Source organism: Carcharhinus amblyrhynchos, chromosome 12 (assembly GCF_965287045.1).
Source record: "Carcharhinus amblyrhynchos chromosome 12, sCarAmb.v2.hapA, whole genome shotgun sequence".
Lineage (NCBI taxonomy): Eukaryota > Metazoa > Chordata > Chondrichthyes > Carcharhiniformes > Carcharhinidae > Carcharhinus > Carcharhinus amblyrhynchos.
Window position 1 is genome coordinate 13055984 of NC_137335.1, and position 24810 is coordinate 13080793.

The 24810-nt window shown below is 42.1% G+C and overlaps 1 protein-coding gene across 2 annotated transcripts in view; it reads left to right on the forward strand.

Moving 5' to 3' along the window:
* ralgapa2 (Ral GTPase activating protein catalytic subunit alpha 2) overlaps positions 1–24810 on the forward strand; it is a 474330-nt gene that overhangs the window by 421270 nt on the left and 28250 nt on the right. For both annotated transcript variants that reach the window (XM_080200068.1, XM_080200069.1), the window contains one exon: positions 24179–24218. In XM_080200068.1, coding sequence (XP_080056194.1) covers positions 24179–24192 — 14 coding nt within the window. In that variant the 3' untranslated portion in view covers positions 24193–24218. The remainder of the gene's footprint in view (positions 1–24178; positions 24219–24810) is intronic.

Sequence of the window (24810 nt, forward strand, 5' to 3'; positions counted from 1 at the left end):
CTGCTGCTTCTCCACATTGCAGTAATTCCATATCTGTCTGTCTGCCTGTGTCTGTCTCCCTATCTCTTTGTTTCGTTTGCACTGCAGCTAGGAAACATGTCACTTGGCTTTTAATAGGTTTTGGTTACACGTTACATGGGTCACTCTGGGCAGAATTGGGATGATTGCTAACCCCCATTCAGAACATTCTATTTCACTTAAAATTGAAGGAGAAATATTAAAACATGACCGTGTTGTAAAATCCTGCATTCATAACTAAAGGAATCCTGTTGGTCAGATTAGGTTTTGTCAAAGCTGTGTTATGTTTACAATATATTAACACAATGGCCTTCATTTTAACCTCTTCCACCTGGCAGATTTAGATAAGTGGTTAAAATCTCATAGTGGAAATTCAGGCCCTGGTGAAGGCCTACTTAAAGTTAAATAATCGCAGCAGATAATATCAGCAGAACTACTGTATGATTTGGTGTTCATTTGGTGAAGTAGGGGGAGAAGGTGTCCTGCGTGGCTTGGTGTCCTCCTTCATGACCTGAGGATCTGAATGGCCAGAATGAACTCGCACTTGATCTGATTTTGAACTGTTTGTGGAAGGGGTTCTCATCCTACGGGTCCTTCAGCCAGCCCTGTCCCAAAATCCCAGTAATCTTCGAGGAATCCTCAGCCTCTGCATTCCATCCCCCAATCTCAACCCCTCCATTTTCATTGAGCAGAAACTCTGAACGCTGTAAAATGAGGGCATCTCCTGTACACACTGAATGCCTTATACCATTGCCAATGGGTTCCCTCATTGCAGCTTCCTGCCATCAGATTTCCACAAAGAATAATATAGCACAGGAGCAGGCCCTTTGGCTCGCCAAGCCTACACCAATCATGATGCCTGTCTAAATTAAAACTGTACGTACTTGTGGAGTTGGTACCCTTCCATTCCCATCTTATTCATGTATTCGTCTAGCTGCTCCTTAAATGTTGTATTTGTACCTGTTCCCACCGCCTTCCCAGGCAGCGCTTTCCAGACGTTCACCACCCTCTGTGTAAAAAAACTTGCCTCGCACATGTCCTCTAAACTTTTCTTCATACATCTTAAACCTATGTCCCCTAGTTCTTGACTTTTCAACCTACACTCGCGTACTGGCCAGGTAGTCAAGCTGGCCAGGTATCAAGAATAACTATGGAAATATTCATTGAAGTGAAGCCCTGCCGTTAAAATCAGTGCGGCCTATGCAACCTTGAACTCACTGGTTTCAACCCCAACTCCCATGCTCCCTCCCTATGCCTCCTATCTCCTCTTCCCATTCCCCGCCAAAATAAAAATCAAGGCAATATGTCAGCATGCACAGACTTCATACTGGAGGCATATGCAGAGCAAACCACAAAAAGAAGCAAAACTGAATAGTGTTGACATGAAGCCAAAATCTAGGAGCCCATTCTGATCTGTAAAGTTCAGTGATATGCAGCAGTTGAGCTCCAGCTGACACGACCTTCATTCACACAATAGCAGCTTGGCTGTGTGGTCTTCAAACATCACTTCAGTGAATAAAATATTGTACTTAAATGGTCTGACACTTCGAGTCCTTATTTTAAAACAAAAGGACATCCAATTTTTTAAAAAATTAAGATATAATCGAATATAATCATTAAACCTTCATTGCTTGAGTCAAATATTATATATCCCAATTAATTAAAATCAAGTTGTCTGTTTCCCTGGTTTCTCATTGGAGTTAGTGAGCGATGTGATTATGGCACTCAACCATACAGGCAGGTACTCTATATCATAAATTCAATTCTTAATTTCTGTCATCTTTAGCTAATCTGGACTAGATGAATGGCAACAGTTTGGCTGTTTTCAGTAGCCCAAGGCTAGATCAAGGGAAAGCTGAGTAGTGTTCATGCTCCTGATCATTTTCTATTGACTTTTTGCATATTTGTGGACAACTGGGGAGAGAACAGGTTCAGGCTAAGCTGTGATAACCCCCATTCTCCATCCTGAAACATTTATTGCTAAAATTCGATATCAAGTTTGATTATGACTGGGTACTACTTAAATATGATAGGCACTTGTAAAATTGCACTCAAACAAGAATGAGTGCCTTCAGAGGAAATGAAATTTATTCAACTGGTTCAGTCTTAACTGACAAATCCTGGATAGGCGATAACATCGTATGGCAATTCTTAAACAGACGACTAGAAGAAATCTTTTCAATGAGAGTACAAATCTAGAAGCAGTGGAGAGAAATTGGATTGCAATCCACACATTTTGCAGTGTAAAATGGATGCTTTGAGGCCAGAGGACAACTCCCTCAGGCCATTTTTCAGACATATTTGGGAGTTGCCTAAGATGGGTGTTAGGTCCTTTTACATGTGTATCCTTCAGAAGCTGCCAGTAACAGGTATGCTCCTTTTAAACTGGGAGGAGCGTAAGTAAGCCCACTGACTCCGCAGCGTTCAGATTGCCCCATCACTTTTGCCATTCTCTCCCCACTTCTCCTCCAGTAGCCCACCCCCATCCCCCTCCCCCAGCCCGCCCAACACATTTCATAAGCACGTTGTTACTTTCCTACAAATTGGGAGTTTTCCTGTGAAGTTATGACAGTGCTAGCAGCTTGCCAAGTTATCCAAAACCTTGCACCAACAAATTTCTACTCTAATATATTCTATTTTTTAAAAGTTGGTTCAAATAGAGTTAAACATGTAGAATTTGTCCTGTTTGTGCATTTTAAACATGCTGGCCTTGATTTTGTTTCCCGTGGTCTGCCTAATTTCGAATGTAACTGCAATACAGTGCAACAAATAAAGTATATTTGAATAACACTGGTGGAATAGCTGGACAATTGTGTCAATTACAGTTGAGATCTAACAGATGTCAGCCTTTTTTGCTCCATCTTCCTCTCTATCTGCATTGTCATCCAAGGAGTTTTGATTTTGTTTGTCCAACCTTTACTCATCGTGATGAGTAAAGGTTGAATTTGATGATCAGCCATTCATTATAATCATGGCTGATCATCAAATTCAATATCTTGATTCCCCTTTTCTCTCCTATCCCTGGATCCCTTTTAGGCCCAAGAGCTATATCTAATTTCTTCTTGAAATCAAACAATGTTTTGACCTCAACTATTTTCTGCGGTAGTGAATTCCACACATTCACCACTTACTGGGTGAAGAAATTTCTCCTCAGCTCAGTTCTAAAAGGTTTACTCCTTATCCCTGAAACTATGACCCCTAGTTCTGGACTCACCCACCATTGGGAACATTCTGAATCTACCCTATCTAACACTGTTAGAATTCTATAAGTTTCTATGAGATCTCCTCTTTTGTGACTTCAATGAATACAATCCTAACCGACTTAGTCTCTCCCCATATGACAGACTTGCCATCCCAGTAATCAGCCTAGTAAACCTTCACTGTTCTCCCTCTATGATAAGGACATCCTTTCTCAGATAAGGACACCAAAACTGCACACCCTAGACAATTGCAGTAAAACATCTCTATTCCTATACTCAAATCCTCTATAATTTCCCTGCAAACTTACTTCTCTCTCTCCTTCCCACTAGTCAATTGTTGATAGAATACAACTAGTAATGTAATGGCATTTCTATTGTTTCTTAACTCTAATCAAATAAATTCTGTCGATGACCACTCCAGGACATCCTCTCTCTTCAGCACTGCAATATCAATCTTAATTATATCGCCACCCATCCTTCCCCTTCCAACCTTCCTTCCTCTCCCGTCTCTCCTTAACATCTTGCATCCAGAAATATTTCATACTAGTCCTCTTTCTGCACTGTAGGGATTCTATTACTGCTGTTTTTGTTTTGAACCAGACCTGTTATTACAAAATCAAATTTCCATTTGGTTTTTATGTGCCTGCAGCTTACCAGCCTTATTTACCACACTTCAAGCATTTATATATGTCTGTCTGAGCACATCTGTCTTAGACCAGACCTGTATTCTGGCTTGGTCCGTTCCCACCTAATACAATACTCACTGCTTTAGTGCTATCTATCCCTTCTAATCTATTATGCACTGTTCCTCCTTTCTAACATCCTAATGCTACCACTTGGTGCCAATTAGTTTAAAACCTCCTACCAACACAAATAACTTGCCCTGCATGGGCGTTGATTCCAGCTTTGTCGAGAAGCACCCCCTCCATCTCCCCTGGATCTTGTCCCAATCCCCCAGGAATTTGAAGCCTTTCCCACCTTCACCATGTCGCCGACCACACATTCATCTGTTCTTTTCTCATATTTCTGTGCTCATGCAAAAAGAAGCAACCCAGAGGTTACTACCTATGTTCATTAATCTCTTTCCAATATTCCCAAAAACTGTCTGCGTTACCTCATTCCTCTTTTTACTCATGACATTGGCACTTATATAGACCATGATCTTTGGCCACTCTCACTCCTCCTTCAGAATGTTGTGCAGCCAGTCTGGACCCTGACACCAGGGAGGCAAAATATCATCCTGGGATCACGTTTGTAGCTGCAGAATTGTCCCTGTTTGAATTTTTTGTTTTATTCGGTCGTGGGATATGGGCATTGCTGGCTGACCATTTACTGTCCATCCCTATTGCTATTATATTATTGATCATCTCCATAATGCACCCCTTCCCATCCCATCACACCCCAATTCCTCCTGTAAAGAGGAGATACCTATAGTGCTGTGGACTTGACTTTGGCTGTACTCGCCAGAGGACCCATCATCCTTACCAATATTCAATACTGTTGGAGAGCAAAATGCACTAGGGATTCCATTATTTCCGCATCCTCCTTGTCTGTCACCCAGTCCTCCTCTGCCCACATTCTATCAAGAGGGAGAGTGACCACGTTCAGGAACATGCCATTCGTGTAGCTCTCAGCCTTGCAGATACATCATGGCAACACCAGTTGATGTTTTAGCTCAAGAACCTGGAGCACGAGTGCCTCCACCTGACAATATTTACTGGTCATGTGGTTGTTTAGGCAAGGCACAGGATGTGCATTTGACAGACGACATGGTGGCACAGTGGTTAGCACGGTTGCTTCTCAGCTCCAGGGACCTGGGTTCAATTCCCAGCTTGGGTCTCTGAGTGAAATTTGCGCATTCTCCCCATGTCTGCATGGGTTTCCTCCGGGTGCTCTGGATTCTTCCCACAATCCAAAGATGTGCAGGTTAGGTGGATTGGCTATGGAAAATTGCCCCTTGGCGTCAGGGGACTATGTAGGGTAAAGGCATGGAGTTTTGAGGATAGGGCTTGGGTGAGATAGTTGTCGGTGCAGACACGACGGGACAAATGGCCTCCTTCTGCATTGTAAGATTCTATGTCTGTGACTAAGGTGCCCTGCCATGCCTTTATTTATTAGATAACTAGCTAAAACTTTCCTCAACTTCAGCTCCCTCTCCTCAGTTGTGATATTACCTATTTGCTTTTACTCCATCTGGTTATTTTCCAATGCTGTCTGCTGCGCTCGCTGTGCTTGTGATGTACATATGCACTCCAATCATGGGGCGATTTCTCTGTCCCTCCCTTAGCACCTGCAGTGTATTTATGCTCCTCAATCTTCAGCAATTCTGTCTGACGTGCTCTCCATCAAATCCCAACAGTGAGATGGCCATTTGGCCCATCGAGCCTGCACTGACAGCAATCCCACCCAGGCCTTTTAGGTCAAATCAACAGCCTAAGGAAATCTATACAGATCCCACCCCCCACCCCCATGTATACTGTGACAAGCAAGCATAAGGCTATTGCTTTTCCCCATTTGAGTTTCTGTGGCAGCTGCCCTGAGCATTAGTGTGGCTGGCAGAACTTAGTTCTCGGGTGACCAGATGTATCCTGGTTTTGATGAGACAGTCCCGGTTTTTCACTTAATGTCCCGGTGGCCCAACGGTTTTCTCTAGATTGCTTCCGATCCCCATCCCTTTAACCTGCCCTATCACGCTCCACTGTCAGCAAGTGCAAAAGAAAACCTTCCAGCACTGCACTCTGGACATCAGAATGCCACCTTCTTGCCAATTGTCAAACTGATGCTCCAGGGCACTGTTGCACGCTCAGAAAAATAAATTCTGTCTGGCATCGGACAGCTTTTCACGGCCAGGTTTGCTTTGCCTTTCAGTGCTCTGGCCATTCCATCAGAATGCTCCAATTGGCCAGTCAGGGATTCTGTGGCGGTGGGGGGAGGGGGAGCATTGATTTATGAAAGTTACAAAAATGGCTTGTAGGAGATCGTGGACATAATTTATAGGAAGAAATTACCCCATGGCTTCTTATAAATTACCCCCATGACTACCAGAGAGCCAGGAGGGAATCAGCCTCTGTATGAAGACAAAAGATAGACAGCAATACAAGCAAATTATTGCAGATGCTGAAATCTGAAACAAAAACAGAAAACGCTGGAAGATCTCAGCAGGCCTGACAGCATCTGGGGAGAGAGAATAGAGCCAATGTTTCGAGTCAGGAAAACCTTCATCAGAGCTCAGGTTGACGGTGGTGTCCGCCAATCGCGAGGTGCACTTGATGAGGTAGTTGGAAGGCGTCCAATGGTAAACTGTCATTCCATGGTGGCAGGTGGCAGGAGACTTCTGATGAGCCCTGGCACATTCTGCTTTCCTTCTTGTGACTCTGGGTGCAAACAAATTCTCCCATATTTGTTTCAGGAATAGAGTATGAAAGTAAGCTAGCGGGGGACATAAAAACTGACAGTATAAGTTTGTATAGATAAGTAAAAAGAAAACGAGTGTAGGCTTCTTACAATCAAACGGGAGAATTCATAACGGGGAATAAAGAAACGACTGAGGAATTAAATTGCTTCAGACTTCATAAAGGAAGTCATGAAGTGCTGAGAGAAACATGTTTTAGTGAGGAGCTGAATGAAATCAGCATTAGCAGAGAAATGGTTTTGGGAAAATTGATGGGGTTGAAGGTGGATAAATCCCCAGGTCCTGATAGAGTACTTAAGGAAGTGGCCCTGGAAATAGAACCATTTGTGGTTATTTTCCAAAATTCATTGGACTCTGGAATAGTTCCTGCAGATTGAAGGGTAACTAATGTAAGCCTTCGGAAAGGGAGGGAGAGAGAAAACTGAGAACTATAGACCACTGAGCCTAACTGGAAAAGCTGCTATTGTCTATTATCAAGGATTTCATCACTCGGCGTATGGAAGCCAGTATATAAACCAACAAAGTCAGCATGGATTTATAAAAGGGAAATCATGCTTGACAAATCCATTGAAATTCTTTAAGGATGTAACGAGTAGAGTTGACCAAGGAGATCCAGCGGATGTGGTATATTTAGACTTCTAGAAGGCTTTCGACAAGGCATCACATAACAAACTACTATGTAAAGTTAAAGCACATGGGATTGAAAATAATGTTTTAAAATGGATAGAAAGCTGGTTAGCAAATAGGAACCAAAGAGATGTCATAAATGAGTCTTTTGCTAACTGGCTGTGACTAGTGGGGTTCCACAGGGATCTGTGCTAGGACCCCAACTGTTCACATTATATATGAATGATTTGAAAGAGAGAACTCAATGTATTATCTCCAAATTTGCAGATGATACAAAGTGGGAAGGTGAGCTGAGAGGAGGATGTGGTTTGAACAGACTGAGTGTGTGGGCATCTGCATGGCAGATGCAGTGTAAGATAGATAAATGGGAGGTTATCCACTTTGGTAGCAATAATAGGAAGACAGATTATTACTTGAATGGGTGTAAATTCAAAGAGGTGGATTGTCAGTGAGAGCTTGGAGTCCTCGTTCAACGGTCACTAAAAGTAAGAGCACAGGTACAGCAGGCAGTAAAGAAGGCAAATGATATGTTGGCCTTCGTAGCGAGAGGATTTGAGCATAGGGATCAGGATGTTTTGCTGCAATTGTATAGGGCCACATCTAGAGTATTGTGTGCAGTTTGGTGTCCTTATCTGAAGAAGGATGCCCTTGCTGTAGGATTACAGTGAGGATTAACCAAGCTGATTCCTGGAATGGCAGGTCTGTCACATGCGGAGAGACTAAGTCGGTTAGGATTATATTTACTGGAGCTTAGAAGGGTGAGGGAATGTCATAGAAACTTATAAAATTCTAACAGGGTTAGACAGGGTAGATTCAGAAAGAATGTTCCCAGTAGAGGGGGAATCCAGAAATGGGGGTCCATAGTTTGAGGAAAAGGGGGTCAACCTTTTAGAACTGAGGTCAGGAGAAAATTTTTGACCCAGTGGTTGGTGAATGTGTGGAATTCACTATCACAGAATGTAGTTGAGGCCAAAATGTTGTTTGATTTCGAGAAGAAATTGGATATAGCTCTTGGGGCTAAAGGGATCAAGGAATGTAGGGGGCGCAGGAGGGAAAGGGGTATTGAATTCAATGATCAGTGATGATCAAAATGAACGGCAGAGCAGGTTCGACAGGTCAAATGGCCTACCCTGGTTTTTAGTTTCTTCATTTCTGTGGTTTACCCAACTTGTTCTTTCCCAGTCAGATATTGGATTAGTTATTTTTGACATCATAGCTCTTTCTTGAGATGAGAATTGGTGAGTGGAACACCACTCTGAACAAAAGTTAATAGTGGTACATGGCTTTAACTTATTGGTTGATGTATTTGCAGGCCGTAGTACAAGGAATGGCACCCAGTGGATGTCAATTTATTTTAAATTGTATGAGTTGATTACTGTGCCTCAATGAAAGGTAGTGAGGGACCCGGATCAAGACTGAACTTGACCAAATACAAAAGGACTGACAATATTTTTGTTTGCTCAGATGTCCTATTCCCCATCAAAACATTTGCTGTACTTTAGGTTACCATAAATTCATTTAGACTGATCAAAACACAGACTTAATGGCATTTAATAGCGACAATCTGGCATCATTTGCTATTGATTACAAAATACCATGTAACTCTAAATCTTTGCCTTACGCGATCTGCAGGGCATATCCATGGCTTTGTTGAGGATAATGTGATAAATTTTACAATTAGTCTGAATCTACCAGTAATTCAATTAGAAAATATCAACAGGTGCCTGGTGCATTTTAGATTACCTGTGCAATCATAACAATAATGAAACAGGCAACAATATTATCATCTGGAATCAGTAGCAGCAATGTTTTATTCACATGATAAATTCAGTGGAAGAAATCTGATGCTGGAATGCGGCAGGAAAGATGACTGCCCTGAAACATGCAGGTACTTTGAAACTTGCCGTTGTGAGTTGATTGGCGGATTCAGTCCAGAGGCAATTGCTTGTAGGATACAAAGTGGCTCATTAAGGACCAAAGTGGAATCTGTGTAGAGCCAAAAGATATAGGTGAGTATTATACATGTGTGTTCACTACGGAGAAGGACTTTTAAAACAAATCTATTTCAAGAGAGGCACAACTGAAAAGTAGAGTAGTAATGAACCTTGGTTAGATAACACTTGGAGTCCAATTCCAGTGGCCATAATATGAAAGGATATAGAGACACTGGAGAGGGTGAGGGAAAAAAAATTCAAGAATAATACCAGGAATGTGTGGGAATACATATTAGAGAAAGATTGACTAGTTTCTTTGGAGTTTCCCTTTGGGGCAAAAAGGTGGACGGGATACCAAATAAAGGTATTTCAAATGATGAAATTGAGTGGATACAGAGAATATGTTTCCTCTTGTGGGCAAGAGTAAAACCAGAGGCCACCAAAGCAAAATGGTCAACAAGAAATCCAATAGGGAATTTCAGAAGAAACTTCGTTATCCAAAAAATAGTAAGAATGCGGAGCTCTGGGAATGGTTGAAGCCAATATGATAGATGTATTTATGAGGGGAAGTAGACAAGCACAAGAAGAAGTTGGAAATAATCAGTGGCAGAGACTGGTTGAGTGAAATGGCCAGTTGCTGCACCATTTCTCAGAATGTAGCTCTATATAATCAATATATACATCTATATGAAATGTGCATACATGAATATTAGCGTCATGAAGAATAAGATGCTACACATGGGGATTCAGGTAGCAAGCTGGAACAGATAAAGATTTGGTTGATGGTTAAAGTAACTGAACCTGTTGTTAAGAATTACATCAGGGTGGTGATGTCCCAGGTATTGACGTTGAAGCCCCTACTGTGGACGGGATCTTTGGGCCCCAACAGTGGTGGTCATCATTGCGGGCGGGTCAGGAAAATTTGGAGAGAAGCCAAAATTCAAACACTCTCCAAATTTTTCAGTCCTACCTGCAACAAGTGGATGCAGAAAATCCTAACCTATATCAAATTTCCACCAAGAATTAAAACTAGATAATTGTGCTGAAACCTAACTGGGAAGCAAAATTGATTGAGAATGTTGCTCGTGAAACAAAATTGGATAGAACAGTGCCTCAGAATTAATTAGGGATAAGTTTGAAGAACGTTACATCAGAAGAAAAAGTGGATGTTCTCTATGAATGGTATTGAAAAGGCTAAGGATGAAGCTAGAAAGAGGTATGAGTCGAAGTTGTCTTGAAACTCGAGATTTCCAATCAATGCAGAACGTCAATTAATAAAGCAATTCGAATGATGTCATGAAAACAGAATAGCGCAAGTGGAGGAAGTCAATTACATGTACTGTAGTGTGCCATAGTCAGATGACAACTTGGGCTTTGTAACATGGGGGATGCATGGGGGAATATTTGAGCTCTGCAGCAGATTCAAGGAAGGAACTACAAAGCCAACCACATGGAAAATACAATTGGAGATGGTTTTAAAAAAATGCTGGAATTACTTAAGGAACTTAACTAAGGCTGCTGCATTGGGGATTGTAGCTAGAATCTTAGAGTGGATGAACTGACAATCTGGTCATGAACTCAATCTGAGTTCTTCAGCAGCCATGGTGGGATTTGAACAGTGGGCGTCGAATCATTAGTCAGGTCTCTGGACAACATGCCTTGTAACATGACCACTGTTCTGTGGAATTAATCTATTCCGATTTAATACCTTACCTTTGGTAATGCTGAGTCATACTGTCTGGAACAGTCTCCATCAAAGTGTTTTGATGAAAAGTGATCGACGTGAAGCGTTGGCCATGATTCTCCCAAAAGCGGTGAATTGACAGGAAAACTGTTCTGGATTCCAACTGTTTTCTCAGTTCAATTCTCACCTGAATCTCAGTGCGCTGCAGAGGTCCCAGTCATGAATCTCATTAAAAACCAAAAGGGGCGGGGCCTATTCACACCGGGACCTGAAAGTTTTGGAACTCTGCGCATGCACAGTGGTCCCAACGTGTCAGACTCCCGTTTGCTGGCCAGCCCGGGACCTCCACAGTGCTCCCTCTCCAGCCCCCCCACCCCCTCAAGGGCCCGATGGTGGCCCCCACAACAATTCCTGGGCCAGTCCCAAACCCCCCTGTCCTGGAGCACCTCAGTGTTCAGCCCACCCCCACCCCCAGCAGTAGTGATGCCCCCCTTGCCTCCGCCCAGCCCGCCCCAATCACTGCCCTCCCTCCATCCCAGACCGATCCCCACACAGAGTGGTAGTGAGCTCTGCCCACAACAGGCCCTGCCCCCTTGGCACTGTTCCATGCCTCATGGGCAGTGCTAAGGTGCCCTTGGGCATGGGCACTTTGCCCCTTGGGCAGTGCCAGGGCACAGGTTGGTTGGTACTGCCGAAGGGGCACCTCCCCTCCAATCGTCTAACCCCCTGGGCGGCCCTGATTGCTCCCCCATCATTCCAGCGGGGTGTCCCACTAGTTACCTGAATGAGGAGAGCTACTCTAAACTCTGCCATGGTAGGAGATTCAATCGGGACAGAGAAGTTCCCGATAATTACATTTAAAAGACATTTGAAACATATTAAAAACAAATTCACATTAGTTACCTGCCTTCCTGCCAGTTTCCAGCGTGGTCTGACTGGCGACAGTCCACCAGTTCTGGGACATGTGCATGCGCAAATCCTGGAACAAGGCCTGCGACGCACATCTCCCACCCCAACCCGCCGAAAAGTTGGGGTGGGAGAATCATGACCATTAACACTCTTTCTTTCTCCGTGGAGAATGACTGACCTGCTCAGCGGTTCCAGCATTATGTTTTTATTCCAGATTTCCAGCAGCTGCAGTACTTAACCTTTGTATGGAGAAGGAAAATCATACAGGGTTTCTCTCCTAATTTCCATCCTGAATTAGAGAACAGGTTATTATAGAAACTAGAAGCAGGAGTAGGCCATTTGGCCCTTCGAGCCTGCTCCACCATTCATTATGATCATGGCTGATCATCAAATTCAAAATCCTTGATTCATTTAGCCCCAAGAGCTATACCTAAATTTCTCTTGACATCGCACAACATTTTGGCTTCAGCTACTTTGTAGTAGTTAATTCCGTACATTAACCACCCTCTGGGTGAAGAAATTTCTCCTCACCTTCTAAAATCTTCTAACCCCCACCCACCTCCCCCTCCCCCTCCAGTTCTGGGCTCACCTACCATTGGGAACACTCTTTCTGATTCTATCCTATCTAAACTTGTTATTATGTGAGGGAAGGATCCAGCTCACAACTGATCATATGAGTTAGTTACCAAATGGCTGCCAATGAAGTAAGCTCAGCAATAATCAGAACCATCAGAAGAGGAGTTAGTAAAATGTGAGGGAAGTTATCCTGACATGATGATCTGTGCATTTTGGGAATTACTGTCATAGAAACATAAAAGATAGGAGCAGGAGGAGGCAATTTAGCCCTTCGAGCCTGCTGTACCATTCATCACTACCATGGCTCATCGTCCAACGCAATAGCCTAATCCTGCTTTCTCCCAATAACTTTTGATCCCATTCGCCCCAAGTGCTATATCCAGCCACCTCTTGAATACGTTCAATGTTTTGGCATCAACTACTTCCTGTGGTAATGAATTCCAAAGGCTCACCACTCTTTGGGTAAAGAAATGTCTCCTCATCTCTCTCCTAAACAAATTCCAAGCCTAAATCCCATCGTCATAACTGGTACGAAGTTACAAATTATTTGCAGCATAGAAGCAAGGTATTCGGCATAAGCTGGTATTCATGCTCGACGCAAGTCTGATGCTTAAAAAACAGTAGAGCTTGTTGCCCATTTTAAAAATGAAATAAGAAAATACACTTTCATATTGACAGCTGCTTAGTAACTGCAGAACTCGGTCACATAGACCTTTGGGTACAAATACCTGTTAGGAGCTTAATTACTAAACGACACTATTCAAACACTAAGCTGCAGGTATTTTTAAGAACCATTAGAGTAGATTATTAGTGATCCTCTGTAATGCTCTCTTACTTTTTATAAAGTAACATATAATTACATCTAATTACATAATGATATATTCACTCTAATTTGTATAATTCACTATGTTATCCCCAATACTACAGTGGATGTACATTCCAAATTTCATAAGGGAAGCTATTTGATTTGTTGCAAAAAGAATGCTTTCATTTATGTAATTTGCATATACAAGGTCGGTCTACAAATCACTAATCAATAGTGTTATTCCTACTAATGTGATTTCTAAACACAAAACTGGAGGGGTTGATATGTCATGAAATATCTTTTAAATTTAATCTCTGTATAGCTAAAAACTCAATCTATGCGCAATGTATTATGCGAAAGATCATCGTGGACCTTTGTTGGCTAAATAGGGACTGGTGTCTCTCACTTATCGCATTGTCTCTTTTACCTCTGTGATTTTGGTTCAAATCCAAGGCAAACTGAGGTGCTAAAAGCCTCTCTCTAGTTCAATTAGTAAATACATTTTGGCATTCTTAATTAATGGCGGTCATAGTATATGATATTAAATTAACTGGCAGTCAAGTAGAAATGAAGACATTCACACAGGTGAACATGGGGCTATCTTTCTGAGGTTGGAGTGAGCTTTGTACATTTTGGCAGTGTTTTATATTAGGAGATTTGATCCTAATGGCCTCCAAAATAGGAATAGTATTCCATTCCTCAGCATTCATTTCCTTCGTCTTGACAGGCATTGAAATAAACTGCTGTAAAGCGCAATGGAGGGAAGAAACATTCACAGAAAATTTAACGTAATTTGAATTTGTAAGTGAGATATGATTAGCATGAGACATTTTGTCCATTGGGATGACAAATCGGGCAGCGCAGTGGTTAGCACTGCTGCCTCATTGCGCCAGGGAACAGGTTCAATTCCCAGTTTTGGTCATTGTCTGTGCTGAGTCTGCACATTCTTGCCATGTCTACATGGGTTTCCTCTGAGTGCTCCAGTTTCCTCCCACAGTCCAGGTGCATTGGCCATGCTAAATTTTCCCTCAGTTTGATTTGTTTTAGTTTATTATGGTCACATGTATTAGTATACAGTGAAAAGTATTGTTTCTTGCGTGCAATGCAGACACAGTATACCATTCACAGAGAAGGGAAAGAGAGTGCAGATTGTGGTGTTACAGTCATAGCTAAGGTGTAGGGAAAAATCAACTTAGTGCAAGGTACATCCATTCAAAAGTCTGATGGCAGCAGGGAAGAAGCTGTTCTTGAGTCTTTAGTGTACCTGAACAGGCATCAGAGTGTGGTGACTATGGGATTTTCACAGTAACTTCATTGCAGTGTTAATGTAAGCCTGCTTGTGACAATAATAAATAAACTTTAAACTTTACAAGCTGCAATTTTTGTAAAGAAAGGAACCTTTGCTTATGTGGTGCAGGTGTTTGTGAATTTTGAGTATTGTATATTAATATTCCTTTCCTCACAAGTTGCACAACCCTGCAGACAGCCTCACAGAGTCAGGCAGTTTGTCTCCAGAGTTCCAGTGTCACTATTCAGTTGGCTAGTGAGAGTCATGTGCTAGTCTAAAGATGGTTCTCGTGCTTCCTGATAGGGCGATTTGAACCATTTCAAGCTGTTGACTTCAGGCAAATGTGGAAGTCAATTCAAATAGCGAAAACATCCCAGAGTAGCAATCATATAAGTGATCAAATAAACAGCTTTATTTAATAATCTTTAGGTTGTCAACTGGGTGCAAGTATTTGCTCACTTTGCTTAAAATTAGTTGGAGAATGTAGCCCACATTAGCTCAGATAAAATCTTTTGCCCCTTTTACAGTTTATGTGATTATGGAAACTGCATCTTTAAAAAAGAAATTTGCAGCTTCCAGGAAATAATGTTGGTTCAAGAGGAACTGATTTCAAAATGGGTTTAGACTGCTTCATCATTGCGTTCTTCATCCTTAAATCTGGTACAGTAGAGAAAATTAGCAGTCTCGGGTGTTAAATTCCTATTCAAGAGGTCATGCAGAACATGTTGAAGATTTTCCAATGAAAGCAAATTAAGTTAAGTGGGACAAATAAATGTCAATTTGCAGCAGCATTTCTTTATAGAAAGCAACTGGCCTCCAGAGTGCAATGTGTTGAGAGAGGATTGTGATTTTTTTTTGGTCCCGTAACCTGAATACCTTCTATTTATGTCTAATGTTGCTAAGGCAATGAAAGAAAATTGAAGCGTTGTTTTTGTATAGCGTGTTCCTCCTTTGACATTGCAGTATATGGTTTGCAGTATGCGAAAAGACCCGACGTCTTTTAAGTGGAGGACCTGAAAAGTCTCGGATCACGAAATTGTCATTTTATGCACAACCTGTGCTGTGACTTGTCTTGTGGAGAAGCTGATTCTGTCATATTGGTGCGCATCTGTTCAATGTAAGGTAACTCTGCCGCTCAAAGAGATCGGCATGCCCTGACCCATTTAACTGTCACAGTCAATTTAAAAGACTATTCATCCCTGGACCACTTCATATTGCTATCTATTATTGAACAGATAGACATGTTTTAAGTTACCTTTAGAACCCTTTACCACAGTTAGAAGTCAGATTGCAACACTGAAAAAAATCTATAGCCCAAAACTTCCAATCAGGGTCTGAATCACTGCGCCCAGCACCAATCAGACATAAAACTGCGCTTAGCTGTACATGTTTAAAAGACTGATTTCCTAGGCAGCAGCCAGAAAAACTCACTTTGCACTGAAACTAGCGTAGAGAGCAGCAAAGAGACTCCGCGCAGAATACAGGCCACCCTTTTAGGGCACTTAGCTACTGTTAAGTAAATTAAAATGTCCAGTGTGAATATTAGTAAACAATTGATGGATAGATGAATGAATGGGTAAATGAATGAACGAGTGAATGGGTAGGATGGGTGAGGTAAGTGGTAACTGGGTATGGTGGTTGTGCGTTAGGTGGGTGCCATGGTTGGGCAGCAGATGGCTGAGGTGGCATGTGGGTAGAGTTGTAGGGTGGCATATGGTAGATAGCAGGTGGGTGAGATGGGTAAATGGGTCAGGAGGGGTTGCCAAATCAGCTTCAGGGGTAATTGGGCAGTCGGGATTCGGCCAATGAGATCAGAAGGAGAGATTGTCGGGGTTGTCGTGGGAATAGGGGATGGTATGCTCATATGCTTGGAGGTTCAGTTCTGCAATTACCCAGGAGTTACACTCATATTTTTGTGTCTAACATTTCCTGGGTAACTATCCAAAGTCTCTGACCCTGATTGTTTGGAGGGTCCTGGGAATCAGGGGAATTGCCCATTAGAAGTTCAGTCAGCAGGGGCAATTCCTATGGAGTCAGTCCAACAGGACTTCCAAGGAGTCCTGACGTACATCTTGGTATTCACTGTGATTACATGGGCAAATGTGACAACCATTTTGCACGTTTTTTAAAGTTCATTTGTGGGACACGGGCTTTGCTGCTGGCCAGCATTTGTTGTCCATCCCTAGTTGAGAGTCAGCCACATTGCTGTGGGTTTGAAGTCACATGTAGACCAGACCAGGTAAGGAGGGCAGATTTCCATCCCTAAAGGACATTAATGAACCAGATGTGTTTTTCTGACAATCGACAATGGTTTCATAGTCATCAGTGGATTCTTAATTCCAGATATTTTTTATTGAATTTAAATTCCACCATTTGCTGTGGCAGGATTCCAACCCAGGTCCCCAGAACATTAGCTGAGTTTCTGAATTAATAGTCTAGCGATAATACCACAAGGCCATCACCTCCCTTCTATGTAGCAAGATCTGACAACAACGAGATAAAAGACTAATGAGTTTTAATGATGTTGGTAGAAGAAAGTTGTTGTTAAGGAGCATTTCCGTACTTTCAAAGCACCATGGGATCATTTGTCAACTTGAACAAACAGGTGCTGCCTTGGTTTAGATCTCTCCAGAAAGATGAAACCTCCAGCAATGCAGCACTCCCTCACTCATGTACTGGAGTGCCAGCTTCAATTATGTGCTGAAATTCTGCTGTGGGGCTTGAAATTGACAGATTTCCAAAGGAGTCATTAGTGCTCTCTCTAAGCCATTTAACCGCTGAGCTACTTAAGAGTAGTTCCAAATTTGTTCTGAATTATTTTTCCCCTATTATTATCTGCAATCTACCACTGTGAGCAACGGATTATGGAATGCATAGTGCTCTCCACTTAACTGGATGAGTTTTATGGTTAAATCAAACAAAACAGCAACGTTTTCTTGCTTTGCCAGGATAATGTCTGATACTTCAAGTTTTCACACTTGAACTTTTGTTCTTCTCAGCCTCAGGTCTCAATGCTTGGATACATATTACTCGATACATTAGACACTGCTACTTCCAGCAACTTGGCAAAGTATTTGCACTTATAAAAAATTACTGTTTTTTTTCTTAGGTTAAAAACAACGGCCTTGATTTATCTGTGAAAACCACATTTGAAATATCCTTCTCGGTTAACCATGATCAGACTGTTTTATCAGCTCTGATCACCGTGTAGCAATGCAGTTGGCAAAACACCTGTCTGGTCATTTTAACCAAAGGGAAGTTGATAGGATAGAAGCAGTCAGCTATTTTAGAACCTGCCTGACTCTGATCCCATTAACTTCAGTTTCCAGCCAGCCAGATAGGTTGGGTCAAAATGACCCCCATTGGAGTAGGTCCTTGCCCACTCTATGATACGACATCTTAATGTCCGTTGCTTCTGTTTAATGTTTTAAAACATTCTGTTTATTAACATCTCAACCTTAATACCATCAAAATATAATTTCTTCTGCAAAACAGGACATGCCTTTTTTGCATTACTACATTTGTGGGTAAGGGAGAAACACTCTGTTTGTGAACGATCTGTAAACTATTGGTTTCCATCAGGTGCTCCAGTTTCCTTCCACAGTCTGAAAGGCGTCCTGGTTAGGTGCATTGGCCATGATAAATTCTCCCTCAGTGTATGTGAACCAGTGCCGGAGTGTGGCAGCTAGGGGATTTTCACAGTGACTTCATTGCAGTGTTAATGTAAACCTACTTGTGACACTAATAAATAAACATATAAACTATCTAAAGTGACACAGTGATGACTCAGAACTTGATTTAAAATATTCTTCATTCTGAAACATTTCACATAGCTGTATTAAAATTACTGTTAACAGCAGGTTTTAAGCATTCCTCCTCTGGGGAATGGGAGCTCTGATTTCACCCAGCTCACACAGGTAGAATCCTGGCTCCAGTTAGCTCTTCATGGAACAGTTTTGAGCTAGTCATGGAAAAGTCTTCAGCCCAGACTGCAGCTGGAGAATAATGATGCAACATCGTCAACAAAGATTGACAAAAAAGTTGATAAAGGAGGGTAGAAGAAGCTATGAAGCTGGGCTAGCACTTAATATAAAAAAGGATAGCAAGAGTTTTTATAAATATATAAAAAGGAAGAGGCTGGCTAGGGTGAACGTTGGTCCCTTAGCGGATGAGAAAGGGGACCTAGTGGTAGGGGATGGGGATATGGCTAAGGTCTTGAATAACTTTTTTGTTTCTGTCTTCACGGAGGAGGACGTGAATAATTTGCCGGGTGTTAGCGATGGAAAGGTGGTAGGACTGGAGGGTCTTAATGACATTACTGTTACTAGAGAGGTGGTGCGCGACAGACTGGAGGGGCTGATTGTGGACAAGTCCCCAGGACCGGATGGAATGCATCCGAGGGTTCTGAAAGAAATGGCGGAGGTGATAGTGGATGCCTTGGTGGTTATTTTCCAGACGTCGCTGGATTCCGGGGAAGTGCCGGAGGATTGGAAAACGGCTAATGTTACGCCGTTGTTTAAGAAGGGTGCCAGGCAAAAGGCGGGGAATTACAGGCCGGTTAGTTTAACGTCTGTGGTAGGTAAAATGTTAGAATCCGTCATTAAGGAGGAAATTGCGAGGCATCTTGAAGGGAATTGCTTGATAGGGCAGACGCAACACGGTTTCATTAAAGGGAAGTCGTGTCTGACAAATTTACTGGAGTTCTATGAGGATGTGTCTAGGGCGGTGGATAGAGGAGAGCCGGTGGATGTGGTTTTTCTGGATTTTCAGAAGGCGTTTGATAAGGTACCTCACAAGAGGTTACTGCAGAAGGTCAGAGGACATGGAGTTGGGGGTAGGGTGTTAGCGTGGATAGAGGATTGGTTGTCAAATAGGAGGCAGAGAGTGGGGGTCAATGGGTGCTATTCGGATTGGCGGTTGGTGACTAGTGGGGTGCCCCAGGGGTCGGTGCTGGGGCCTCAGCTATTTACCATTTATATAGATGATCTGGAGGAGGGAACCGAGTGTAGGGTGTCGAAATTTGCTGATGACACCAAGATTGGGGGAAAGGCAAATTGTGTGGAGGGTGTGGAGAGTCTGCAGAAGGATCTAGATAGGCTGGGCGAATGGGCCAGGAAATGGCAAATGGAATTTAATGTTGGCAAGTGTGAGGTGGTCCACTTTGGTAGGAAGAATGGTAGGAAGGACTATTACTTACGTGGCGAAAAACTGCAGCAGGCGACGGTGCAGAGGGACCTCGGGGTCCTTGTGCATGAGTCGCAAAAACCCAGCCTGCAGGTGCAGCAGGTGGTCAGGAAGGCGAATGGGATGCTGGCCTTCATAGCGAGGGGGATTGAATATAAAAGTAGGGAGGTCTTGCTGCAGCTGTATAGGGCATTGGTGAGGCCGCAGCTGGAGTACTGTGTGCAGTTTTGGGCGCCGCACCTGCGCAAGGATATTTTGGCCTTGGAGGGAGTGCAGAGGAGGTTTACTAGGCTGATACCGGAGTTGAGGGGGTTGAGCTATGAGGAGAGGCTGAATAAACTAGGCTTGTACTCGTTAGAGTTTAGAAGAATGAGGGGAGATCTCATTGAGACGTATAAGATGATGAATGGGATGGATAGGATAGAGGTGGAAAGACTCTTCCCGCTCAAAAAAGACAGTAGGACTAGGGGGCACAGCCTCAAGATAAAGGGGGGGCGGTTCAGAACGGAGTTGAGGAGGAACTTCTTCACTCAAAGGGTGGTGAATCTCTGGAATTCTCTGCCCGTTGAAGTGGTGGAGGCTGCCTCGCTAAATATTTTTAAGAAGCGGGTTGATGGGTTTTTGATAAGAGAGGGGATTAAGGGTTATGGGGAGAGGGCGGGAAAGTGGAACTGAGCCACGACAGATCAGCCATGATCTTATTGAATGGCGGGGCAGGCTCGAAGGGCCAGATGGCCTACTCCTGCTCCTATTTCTTATGTTCTTATGTTCTTATGTTCTTATCTCCCCTGTGAATACCTAAGGAGGGATATTTTCTAAGATTCTGCTGTACTTATTCTCTTCCATCCTCCAGCTCACTTCCAGTTGCTTTTTTTTTGGTAACTGCTGGTGAAAACCTTCCACAGATAATTGCTTCATTTGCTCTGTAACGTTTAGGTTGAAACTGTAGGATTGTTGAAATGAAGTTTTAAGTGGTTTATTCAAGTTTAAAGTATTCTTCATTTGTAACCTTACTGGGAAGAGAAAGCTACTGATGTATAAAGAAATCTACCCACTCAGTCCAAACTCAGAGTGGCAGACAGTAACATATCTCATTTTGATTCCTAGTTAGTACCATCGGGGTTGCAATCCATTAATTGTCGTCTCCCTTTAACACCATCTTACACAAAAAAATTCTGAAGTTCGTCCTGCAAAGTCAGTGCACTTTTCCCACATCTGTTTCTAGAAACTGATGAGAATGTAATTGTTTTCTGTCTTACGTATTTGATATTTAGTATAGATATAAAAGGTATCTCTTGTATTCTTTCTTTCTCCCATTTTTTTCTGGAAATGGTGACTCATGCTCATCCAAATAGTGTTTTGTCATATAAAAATCTGGACATTGTTTATTGATAGGCTGGTGAACTATGAAGAGGCATCACAGCTGAGCCCAAATGTGCCCTCACCTGACACCCACATGAGCCCTTCCAGCAGAGTTGCTGGGCAGTGATCAGGAGTAGAATCTTCTGCTTAGCATGCTCAGCATTAGTGACTCAGATTGGCCACTTCAGCACAGGCACTGTCAAACCAGAAACCTCCACATCCTTTACAGCTCAATATCACACCAACTGGTGCATTTATGCACTACACTATCAGACAAGCTGCAGCTCATTTTTACAATATGTCATCTTTGTATTTCCTTTTTTCAGTTGACTTAAAAAGTAAATTTTAGCCTAATTTTGAATTTACTTCCAGATCTTGCAATTAGCCAAGCTTTCTTGAACGCAAAGCAAGTTTGACAATCACAAGCATGCTATAATCAAGTCAGTCCTGTTGACTGTACTGCATTAAAGAGCAATGGGATAGTGCAACCTGTCTCCTGTCCAATAACTGTTGCAAAGAGTAAATATAACGTGACATGGTGGCACAGTGGTTAGCACTGCTGCCTCACAGCGCCAGGGACCCAGGTTCGATTCCTGGCTTGGGTGACTGTGTGGAGTTTGCACATTCTCCCCGTGTCTGAGTGGGTTTCTGCCAGGAGCTCTGGTTTCCTCCCGCATCCAAAGATGTACAGGCTGGTTGGATTAGCCATGCTAAATGCCCCTTAGTGTCAGGGGGACTAGCTAGGGTAAATATGTGGGATTGTGGGGATAGGACCTGGGTGAGATTGTGGTCGGTGCAGACTCGATGGGCCGAATGGCTTCCTTCTGTACTTCTATGATTCAGGCCAGTAGCATATGTTTTACATTGTCATAAACTGGATTGCTGTCGTTTATATGGAACAATTGAAATTGCTACGTAGAATCTCTCTGACCAGCAGTCAATGGTGATCAAAAAATCCACTTCCATCCAATCTAGTATCCACCTTGGAAAACTAGTATAATGGGGCATTAGTGTGCAAGTGCATTGCATTGTTTTGAAATTTCCAGTATACGAAACAATTGTTGAGTTCCACTTTGATTAATGGTACTGAAATTGTCTGCAAATCGTTCATATAGTTACTATTCCATTGTCTGAGTCTCGACAGTCTGCACAGATTGGCAGTGCATTTTGCCCTCACCTATAGCCTAGCCCCAATTCCCAGGCTTCACATAGTACAGTGTTATTGTAGGCTCTCTAGCACATTAATCACAGCAGTGATCTAGAAAGATTACATCCCAGCTCAGTGGATGCTATGACAGAAAGAACTTGTCTCTATACATAGCACCTACCACAGCCTCAGACATCCCAAAGTGTTTGATTGGAATATTTCTGATGTGTTGTCATTGTTGTAACATATTGAAATGCATCAATCAATTTTCTCGCTGCGAAGTCCCTCAAGCAACCAAAATCAATAACTGGACAATCTATTTTTAATAATTGAAGGATAGGTTCTGGCCCTGACATTGTGAGAACTCCCTTGCATTTCTTAAAATAGTACTGAGGTAGCAAAGAAGATCTCAGTTAGCATGTCATCTGAAACATCAGTGCTTCTTGTTCCACGTCCAGCATTATTTTCATTATTAAATCAACATTTTAGTCTTTGAGCAATGAGCTGCAAAATAATTAAAGTTTCTTTCTAATACACTCAGATGAAAACAAGTATGTGTTGTTTAAGATGGGTCTGGTATTAGCTAGTTCAATGTGTAGCTTTCTTCAAACCATGCCTGATGAAAATCTGCAGATGATTCATGCTCATCATAAAAACGCTACACCTTCTAAGTAAATGTTGCAATGATTTTATTACAAAATAAGTTGACTGAGTTGCCTATGAGAAAATTGGCCATCATGACTGAGCAGCAAAGTGTTATACATTACTGAAGGGTTAATCATAAACCACTGAACCTCAGAGTTCGTTATTTTTCATTACGTCTTAACCAAGACAGCAGCTTGTTCGGGTTTTGTTTTTACAATTATTTGTGGTTCATCCATAATGCATGTACAAAAGCTGTAGCTCGGGTAAAACAAAGCCAACCCCATTTCAAACATCCTGGTGTCACCGATGTGTTCCACCTAAAGCAGATGATTCAGAATTATGCTTCATGTAAAATACAGGAAAAAGAGTGAAGAGAAAACAGCCCTCTGTTGCTGATTAAAATGCCTAATTACCATTGTTGTTATGAAGTTTTAACAGTGAACAGTAGAAATCATTCTCCTCTGGCATTACAAAAGCCCTCTTCACAATTGCTCAGATTGGAGTGTGCTGAAATTACACAGCAGTGCATCACGTCTACTCCCAAGAGGGAAGATGGCTTTCAACTGACAAGTATTATTAATTATCACTTTCTTTTCATAACACAGTACCCTGTTTAATTGTTTACCTGGAAATCGCCTGTGTTATTTTCATGTGTTTTCAATGTGACAGTTTTTTTTTACACCATCTGAAATATCTTTCTGCAGCAAGATCGAAATGTAACCTGGTCTCAAAATTTGGGGACAGTTTTCATTTTGAAAGTTCAGACCATGTTTTTAGAAATGTAGTTATGCATACCTTGGTATGTGTTGCCTAAGTTTGGAGAACTTGCAAATTATATACAGCCCTTTATAAGTTGTGGTTCATTTTTTGACGTGTCTTATTTAGATTCTTAATCATCCTTTTCAGAAAGTATCTAATAGGAAACTGATTTGACTGAGACAATGAGCCAAGCCAACCCTCTAAGAGTTGACCCCACCAGTTTATATACGTCTTGTACAATAAATAATTTTACATTGCTGTGCTTTGTTCTGAGTTAATTTTGTGTAAAAGGAATAGCATCTCATGATTGAGTGTGTGTGGTAGGAATTTTAAAATCCAAATTACTTTGCTACATTCCCAATTTAAAAAACACTTCTGTCTTGCATTTCAGTTTTGATTGTGAGTTAATGTGAAAGTATACATTAGCAATTTAATTACTGGTGAAAATTGTTGCCAGACATTAATGTAACTCTTCAATTTCACACAGCAGCAGTTAAATCAAATGAGCATTGTTTGCCCTTACACTAAGTCTAATTCCTCCAAAATTATTCATACTGTTTTTAATCAGAACTGGTATGTTTGTATTCACCTCATTTTGTTTTTTATCTCTTTCTTTCTCTTTCTTCAGATTTAAATATTTAAAGGTCTGATTACAGTTATTGTTAAAGGTAAGACTGTCACTACCACATTGGTCACAAAGACTACGTCTCACCACTTTGTTCACTGCACTTTACTAATAAGCTTGTCCTTTATGCTGCTAGCAAAAGTAGCTTCGCTATTCCTTATCGCAGCTCCTAATTAGAAATGATGCGCTTTGGAACAAGTGGTGCTGGGAATTAACACCTGACTAGGTAGCTGCACTAACAATACTGCTGTACGAATGGTACTTCCCTGTTTCTGCATGTCTGAGCTTTAACTGAAAGCTAATACTTTTGCCTATGTGCCTTGAGGCTGAATCTGACACTAACACCTGCCATATTGGAGAATGTCTTTGTCACTCATGCTTTTGTTCGAATTGCTTCAGGGGAGCCAATGAGAGTTAAGTCCATTTATGTTTTGTTTTTTAAGCACCACGCAATTGGATTTTGAAACTGGATAGATAAGAAGTGGCACGTGCTGAGCCGGTCTTTTGAGCCAGCTTGGCTTAATAAGTAGTTTCAGGAGGGCAGATTGCTGAGCCTGGCTTTTTGAATGGAACAGCTGGGGGAGGAAGGAAACACAAAAGACAAGTAGACAGAGTGGCGTAAACCTGGAGAATTG